At 54.6% G+C, this 8,442-nt stretch overlaps 1 protein-coding gene across 1 annotated transcript; it reads right to left on the bottom strand.

The window, feature by feature from the left end:
- Positions 1-686: 686 nt before the first annotated feature.
- Positions 687-8,144, bottom strand: LOC123255151 (tyrosine-protein kinase receptor UFO-like; the record flags this gene model as incomplete). Its single annotated transcript, XM_044684002.1, has 12 exons — positions 687-808; positions 1,211-1,303; positions 3,422-3,499; positions 3,935-4,030; positions 4,413-4,504; positions 4,757-4,889; positions 5,576-5,602; positions 5,951-6,101; positions 6,196-6,335; positions 6,556-6,766; positions 7,772-7,887; positions 8,064-8,144. Coding segments are annotated over 12 exons (1,340 nt in total), but the record flags the coding sequence as incomplete, so codon positions are not given.
- Between the last annotated feature and the right edge of the window lie 298 nt (positions 8,145-8,442).

Here is an 8,442-nt window from a genome sequence, read left to right as displayed (position 1 = left end):
AGGAGAGAGAGAGGAAGGGAGAGGGGGAGGGGGAGAGAGGAGACAGACAGGGATAGAGAGAGGAGACAGAGGCAGAGAGAGAGTGAAACTGCCTGAGAGAAGACAGGAGGCAGAGCCCTCAGAGCCAGAGGTAGTGGGAGTGGAGGACACTAAGGCACGGGGAGTTCTGGATGCTGGAAAGGAGTCACTGTTGAGGTGAAGACAGGGCCAGATTCTGAACTTGCAGAGAGTTCAGAGTTCAAGGTCTGCCCCAGCCACATCCTGGCCGGGGGATCTCAACTTCTCAGTGCTCTAGACAGCTCTGGACTACTCTAAGCTGCAGGCTTATGGAGGGAAGGAGTGTCTTACCAAAGTCCCCTAAATTCTTAGGAAATCCCAGACCCATTAAGGGAAAAAAAGATCTCTGGAGATCCTCATTCTGGGCTCCATTCTAGCCATGGAATTCTGTGTTCTGATAGTCTAGCTCCTTTAGTTCTGGATTCGAGGGTTCTCTGCTTTGTATTTTAAGGCTTGCTGATCTAGCCTCAGCTCTCCAGTTACCAACCATTTCTTCTCTCCCTTCTGAGAATAGGCTCCCTCCTGGGAGCAAACCCTGGCTCTGCCACTTTGTAGCTCTGTAGACCTTGGACAAGTCCCTTAACCTGTGTGGCTGCCTGCTCCCTCTCCCCCAAGCCCAAGTCCCTCACCATGGGCTGGTCCCCGAGTCGTGAATAGAGCAGGAAACTGTGCAGGTCTCCATGTTTCATGAAGGGCAAAATGACCACAGGCGAAGGGAAGCCCTCACACTCCGAGCCCTGGAGGCAAACCCCTGATGCCCGGCCCACCAGGGAAGCCCCTTAGGCACTTGCTCCGGGCACCCCCAGAGCCAGCCTCCCCACCCCGCGGCCATCCCACGGAGCAGGCAGAGGCTAAGCAAAGGAGGCTGGTTCCCAGGGCTGGCTTCCGGAGCCCAGGGGGTTGGAGGGGAGCAGCTATTTCTGGGAGAGGTCAGAGGTGACATTGCTGCCACATTCCCAGGCTGGGAGGAGGGGCTTGTGGAGAGGGGCTGAGGAGGAGGAGTGGGGGCTGTGCAAGGACCTGGACCAAATTCCATGCAGGCTGAAGGGCGGCCGATCCTTTTCTTTCCTTCCCTTCTCTCCCCCCACCCGCTGTCTGGGGTCTCCCATGCCCCCATGGGCCAGCCTCTTCCCTCCTCTGTCCTCCGACTCACCGATGAGCCTCATGACGTTGGGATGGTCAAACTCCTTCATACAGACCGCCTCACTCAGGAAGTCCTCCATCTCTGACCGGGTACAGATGGCAACTGGGGGGGAGAGGAGGCAAACTTGCCATGAGACGAACGGCTGACATTTCTGTAGTACCTGGGAGGCAGGGTGTCATGGCAGACTGGCCCCCTAATCCCTGCCACACCCATTTTACAAAAGGGGAAACTGAGACTCAGTGAAGAAGTAGTTTGCGCCTGGGTGCACAACTAGGCAGAGGCTGAGGCAGGATTAGGACCTTCGTCTTCCTGACTCCAAGGCGCACCGCTTCTCTGCTGTGCCTCACAGACTCCTGGGCGGGGGAAAGGGGAGTTGAGGTGGATTTTCAATCTGTACTTTTTTTTTTTTTTTTGCTTATTTTGATTCTTTGTGACCCCATCTAGGGTGTTTTCAGCAAAGATACTGGAGTGCTTTGTTGTTTCCTTCTCAAGATCATTTGACAGATGAAGAAACTGAGGCAAACAGGGTTCAGCGACTTGCCCAGGGTCCCACAGCTAGGAAGTGTCTGAGGCCAGATTTGAGCTTAGGAAGATGAGACTTTCTGACTCTGGGCTCAGCACTCTATTCACTGCACCACCTGGCTGCCCCCTCAGAGGTTAGATTTAGAATGAACCCTAGTAGTCATAGGGTCCTAGGTGGGAAGCCCCCCACAGAGTTCAACCCTCTTAGAGACAGTTTGGGGCAGAAGGAAGAGGGCTGGCTCTGAAATGAAAGGACCTGGGTTCAAGTCCTGCCTAGGTGACCTTGAGAAAATGACTCCAACTGTCTGGGCTCCTGTTTCCTCATCTTAAAATGAAGGATTGATGGAAAGATGGCCCTGGAAGTCCCTTTCTGCTCTACGGCTCTGAGCCTGGGCAAGTGCAGGTCTTGACTAGGTCCCTGCCCTGCTCAAGAAGGTTCTGGGGCTTCCTATTGCCTTTAGGCAACCTCTTGGTTGGTACCACATCTGGCTCTAACATGTTTCTCAGTTTTTTATTGCATGTACTCCATGTTTCAGCCAACCAAGCTCATCTCCTGATATGGAACATTGCTTTCCCCATCGCTGTGCCTTTGTGCAGGTAGCACAGGAGGAGCACCCCCTGTCATGTCTGGGGAGCTCTGCCTCTTGGAACCCAGAGCTTCCTTCACAGGAAGGTACAAATGCCACCTCCACAGGAAGCCCATCTTTCTCCTCTTTTGCTAGTACTCTCTCTGTTGGAAATCACTTTGCATGGATTCTTTCTCTTTCTCCCTCGCTCCCCCACCTGTCTCTTTTTCTTCCTTCCTCTTTTCCTCCTTTCTTTCCTTCCTCCCTCCTTTCCTTTCTCCCTTTCCTCCTCCTTTCCTCCCTTTCCTCCTTCCTTCCTCCCTTTCCTCCTTTCTCCCTCCTTTTCCTCCTTCCTCCCTCCTTTCCTTTCTCCCTTTCCTCCTTCCTCCCTTTCCTCCTTCCTTCCTCCTTCCTCCCTTTCCTCCTTCCTTCCTCCACTTCCTCCTTTCTCCCTCCCTTTCCTCCTTCCTTCCTCCCTTTTCTCCTCCCTCCCTTCTTTCCTTCTTTCTCTCTCTCTTCCTTCCTTTCTTTTAAACATTTTAATTAATTTATTTTTAACACTCATTAAAAATTTCTTTTTGTGTTCCCAATTCTCTGCCTTCCCTCAAGAAGGATTGCTGTGCCAAACATAACCATGGAATTTCCATACTTGTATTGTTTCCTCCCAGTAGCAGTTAAGCTCCTCGAGGTCAGGGACTGTTTCATTTTTGCTTTTAGCTCCCGGGTTCCCAGCACAGGACTTGGTACAAAGTAGATACTTAATAAGTGCTTCTTCCCTCCTCAACAAGCATTTATCTAGCACTCACTAGGTGCCAGGCATTGTTCTAAGTGCTTTGCCAATATCTGACTCACCAGAATTTAGGAGGCAGGGACGCTTCTTATCCCCATTTTAAAGTTGGGGACATTGAGGCAGAAAGAGGGTAAGTGATTTGCCCAGGGCTGCATAGCCAGTTCAAGGTCAGATTCTCTCTGTCCAGGGACCCTCCGGCTGCCTCCATGAAGGATGTGGCAGCGTTGGGGTTGGATCCCACTCCCTGATTCTAGGTGCTCTGGTTGGAGACTGGCATGGCCAGAGGAGGAAGGCCGGGGCCAAAAGAGAAGGGAGGGGAGGCTCTCCCGCACGCAGACTCACTCTTCATGGTCTTCACAGCCACTTTGAGGACGGAGTCGTCCTGGTTCAGCTGTCCTTCCATAACAGAACCGAATTCTCCTGGGGGCGGTAGGAGAGAGAAAGGGAGGCAGAGAGAAGAGTGTGGGGGAGGGCAGCAGGCCCTGACCCCAAGTGGAGCGAGAGAGGCAACAAGGGGCAGCTGGGTGGCCGTGGATGATCTCCATGATTCTTTTTTTTTTTTTTTTTCCTAATAACTCTTACCTTCTGTTTTAGTATCAATTCTAAGTCAAAAGAGCTGTAAGGGCTGGGCAAATGGCAAATCAATGACTGGCCCAGGGTCAAACACAGCTAGGAAGTGGGTGAGGCCCAATTTCTAGAGAGATCCTCCCAACTCCCCGCCTGGCCCTCTCTCTATCCCCTGAGCCACCTACCTGGCCCCCATTCCACGTTTTTACTGAACTGTGGAAAGGGATTATACTTGGGGAAGCGGAAGGAAAGTCAGGAAGTGGTGGGGGGTGGTCTGGGGAAACTCACCTTCTCCGAGGGTCTTTCCCAGGGCTACCTTGTGCCGGTCTACCATCACGTCTCTGAGCTTCTCCTTCAGCTCTTCGCTAATGCCCAGGCTGTTTACTGAGGGGAAAGGAAGGGCCAGGAGTCAGAGGTGGTCTTGGGGACGCCCCATGTCTGCTCGCTTCCCTGTTGTGCCAAGGCCTCGAGGGCAGGGGCCATTTTTGTTTAGACTCTTCTCTCTTTCCAGGGCTTGGTAAATGCTTAACAAATTCTTGTTAATGGATCGACTGCTGGCAGAAAAGTGTTAAGCGGAGGCTGGAGCTTCTTGCAAGTTTCTTCCTCTCCTACAGTCCAAGGCTATAGAAGGCCAAGAGTCTAGGAGCAGCCCAGCTCTAAGAGTGGAAGGTTATGGAAGCCCAAGCCTTCAACCCTCTGTGACTCTCTCCCTGGGGAAGGGGCATGGATGGAGGCGGGAGTATTCCCGCCATCACTCGTCCCTTACGGGTAGCTTCGGTAGTGCGACGACTGTAGGACTTCCGGACCCGGTACCGAACCACGAGCTCTCCCCGCTCCACTGTGGGCTGAAACACTTCCCTGGGGAGAGGAGGAGAGGAGGTCAGGGCAGGCGCCCACAAAGAGCTGATGCCTGAATCCCGTCTGGTCCCTGCCGGCGTCCCGTTCCTCTAGTTTGGGGGTCAGAGTGACTTCTGCCACTTGGTCAAGGCAGGTTACCCCGGCTGTCTGGGCCGGCCCCCGAGTCCCCTCTGCTGCTAGATCTGGGATTCGTGGCTAGCTTCTAAGCCTGGGCAGAAGGTGTCTGAGAGACCCCTGGGAGGCCTGGCTTACCCGTAACGAGTCTCCTTCTTTCTCCGGTGGAAAAGGAAGAGGGCGAGGAGGAGCACGCAAGCGGCAGTGGTGACAGCCCCGAGGAGCACGTACCACCAGGGCCAGGAGAAGGCAGGGGCTGGGGGATCCTTCACTGCAGAGCGGGGGGCATGTCACAGAGAAGCAAAGTCCTTTTCCTCAAGGAAACTCTGCCCGCACCACCAGGGACCCACGGAAAGAGGACTGGGGGAAGGTTCTGGACGGGGGTCAGGAAGGCGACGAATGGACAAAGGGTGATTGAGAGGGAAGTGGGACGGACATGCAAGGAAGATGGGCCGGTCTGTGGAAGGCGGGGTGTCAGAGGCCGTGCGGGGAGGGGAAGGGAAGGGTATGATGGCTGATGTTTGGGTACGGAGGCCTGGCGTGAGGAGGGTAGAGCAGGCCACGGTAGGTGATGGGGTGCACCACCGGGGAAGAACGTGGGGGGGACAGGCAGGAATGTGGCCCAGGGCTGTGAAGAAGGGCCAGTAGGGAGGATAAGGGAGGCCAGGCTAGGTCAGGCAGCTGGGGAAAAAAAGGCTCCAGAGGGCCAAGAAAGGGGACAAAAACTGCTGAGAGACCCAGTGGAGGAGCTGAAGAGCGTATGAAGCGTCTAAGCAGCAGGGCGGGCGTGGATTTGAGTCCCAGGAGATAGCAAGATGGGGGCATTCAAGGGGGCTTCTGGAGTGTGCCAAATGGACACAGGCACCATGCCAAGCTTTCTGGGAGGGGCGGCCTGAGTATGAGCCAGGGCCATGCGAGGCGGGTGTGGGCACTGAAGGGCTGTGCCCGGGTCCTTACCATGCTGGTGTATTGGCTGCCCATCTCCTGCGTGGAGAGAAGAGGGAAGGGGGGACAGGCGAGCAGGCTCAATGTGGCAGACAGAGAGGAGTGCTAGGGGGGCTTGGGGAGGCAGAGGGCCTTTAGTTGGCAATGGATCATTTGGATTGGGGAGAACATCTTAGGTTCCTCATTTAATGGTACATAGGAGGAGTCCTGGGAATGTTCTGGTGATGTCAGGGACAAGTATGCAGTGGTGGAAAGTCAAGGTGGACCCTGGGGCCACATGCGGGGTCTCAGCTCCGGGTTCAGAGAAGGCCTCTGGGCCAGGCTTGGGGCGTCTCAGGTCTGGCTCTATGGGAGGCGGCCCCAGAGTTAGGTGGTGGGGGTGAGTACCTGGTCCCCAGGGCTCCAGCCGCACAGGCATGCTCCAGGGTCCATCACCGGCAGCGGTGTAGGCTGCCACCCGTAGGGTTAGGTTGGGCAACACCCCCTCCCCCCGAAGCTCCAGAGTCACCTCCCGTCTCAGGCCTGCGTCCATCAGCACCTGGGAGATGGGGAGGGCAGGAGAGAAATGAGAATGGAGGTCCAAGCTTCTCTCCCTCTCCTGCCCCCTTCTGCCTCACTGAGCCCATGCCCACCTCAGGCGCATCCTCTTCCCGGTATGCCAGCTTGTACCCTTGCAGCGTCCCCTGCAGTGGAGCTCGAGGTGGCTGCCAGCGCACCAGAGCTTGGCTGCCATTTCGGATGGCACTCACATTCTCTGGGGGTCCCATTGGTACTGGGGGAGGAGGGACAGGAAAGGGAGGCTGACACACAGATTCTTTTCCACTCCCATCCTAGCCCTCTGTAGGTCAGTGTGCCTCCTAGAGGCCCCCATCAGAGTACATACCCCAAAAATGTGCGTGGGAGAGGGGAGCGCTGTTTGAGCATTTCCCTAAGATGGGAGGGAGCCAGAGGGTAGGCTAGGAGCTAGGCTAGGGCCCCACACCCCATCCTACCTCCCTCCGGTGTTTCCACCAACACCCAATGTGTCCAAGACGAGGGGCCTTGGGAACTGGCACAGGCCACACGTATGTGGTAGGCACTATGGGGTTGCAGGTTCTCCAGGTGCAGGCGGTGGGGTGGTACAGCTATTTGGAATGCCAGTGGCTCTTCTGGGGGTTCCATGGCTCCAGGTCCAGGCACAACCCCATCATCTGATAGCACAGCCTAGGTGAAGAAAGAGGGCGGGGGGGAGGAGGAAGGTATAGGGCTTCGGGCCCATCCGAAGATCTATGGTTTTATGAATCTTTTGTTCTAAGATTCTGGAGTCTATGAATTTTGTCTGAGGTTCCATGTTCTGCATTTCCTTTTGTTTTGAGGTCCATTATTGTATGATTCTTTTCATCCTAAGGTTTTACTATGAATCTTTTGTCCTAAGGTTCCATGTTCTGTCATTCCCTTTAATTCTAAGCGTCTAAATTTGATGGGTCTTAGGCTCCAAGTTCCAAGATTCTGTATACGATGATTCTAAGGCTCCGCGTTCTGCCATTCCCTCTAACTCTGGGGTTCTGAAGTTCTATGGTTCTAAGGTTCTGTGTTCTGTGATTCCTATGTTCTAAGTTTCTATTTTCCACGGTTCTCTATGTCCCTCTCTATGCCTCTCTATTCCTCTGGTTCTGAGGCTCTAAGTGCTATGGTTCCAGGGTTCCATATTCTATAGTTCTGTGGTTCTGCATTCCATGATTCTTTTATTCAGTGTTCTGTGGTTTCCTCTGGTTCTCCGGCCTTATGGTTCTGTGTTCTATGTATCTAAAGTTCTCTCTTCTGTGGTTCTAGAATTCTGGTTTTCAGGTTCTTTGATTTTTCTGGGTCCTGAGAGGTCTAGGGAACCAGAAGGATGCCGAACAGAAAGGGATTCTTAGGAGGTCCCTCCCCCTTACCACCACTCCTGAGAAAGGAAGAAGTGAAGGGCAGGGCAGGCACCTTGTCTTGCCCTCTGTCCTTCAGTCGTGGAGGGGAAAGGGAAGTGGGATTTGCTGATGATGGAGGGACAGACGGATGTCCTCAGCCTGACTCCCACTTCTCCTTTCCCTGCTACGGTAGTGACCCCCCCTTCCCCCTTTGACACTGGCCCTGGATTCAGCCCCAGTGGGAAGTGGGACTTGGGCCTCTTGGGGAGACACTTCCTCTTTTAGGATGGGGACAGGGAGATGCCACTGGGAGACCTCTCACCTGCAGGGCACAGTTGGTGATGGGGTAAATCCCACTGGCCCCTGGTGTCCAGGCTACTTCAAGCGTGGTGGGACCGCTGGAAATGGGCCGGAGATGCTGGGGTCGTTGTGGAAGCACTACGGGCAACAGACAAGGGATGAGAAGAAAGCCTCTGTCCTTGCCCCCAGCGCCTCCAAATCCTAGCCCCCTCCTCCAGGCCTCTCCCCCTTCCATCTCATTCTTCCTCCAGCCTCAGCCCTCTCCCCAGAAGATTCGCCCTCTCCCAGACCTGCCCCTCTCCCCATGGGGTCACCTGTGACCGTGGCCGTCCGGGAAGTGGTGACCCCTTTGGCATTATGGGCCTCACAGGAGAAGGATGACGTCTTATTCAGGCCTGGTTGGAGGCGGGAGCCATTGAGGGGAGAGGGAAGTTATTAGAATGATGGCAGCCCTGAGTTTCCTAGCACCATAAGAATGTTTGTGCTTAGGGTTATCCCCATTTCACAAGCCAAGAAACTGATCCCCAGGGACCCACAAAAAGTGATCCTTAGTAAAGTTATGATCACATCTTTGGTCAAGACAGAAACAAAACAAGGAAGGAACCAGGCTTAGGGCTCTTCTGCTAATGTCAGAAGATCTCTCCAGGCACAGGTCGGGGCCACAGGGAGTGAGTGAGTGTGTGTGCGTGTGTG

Source organism: Gracilinanus agilis, unplaced genomic scaffold, assembly GCF_016433145.1.
Source record: "Gracilinanus agilis isolate LMUSP501 unplaced genomic scaffold, AgileGrace unplaced_scaffold40087, whole genome shotgun sequence".
In the NCBI taxonomy this organism is placed as follows: domain Eukaryota; kingdom Metazoa; phylum Chordata; class Mammalia; order Didelphimorphia; family Didelphidae; genus Gracilinanus; species Gracilinanus agilis.
The sequence above is the reverse complement of the archived record's forward strand: the minus strand, read 5'-3'. Positions and strand labels throughout refer to the sequence as shown.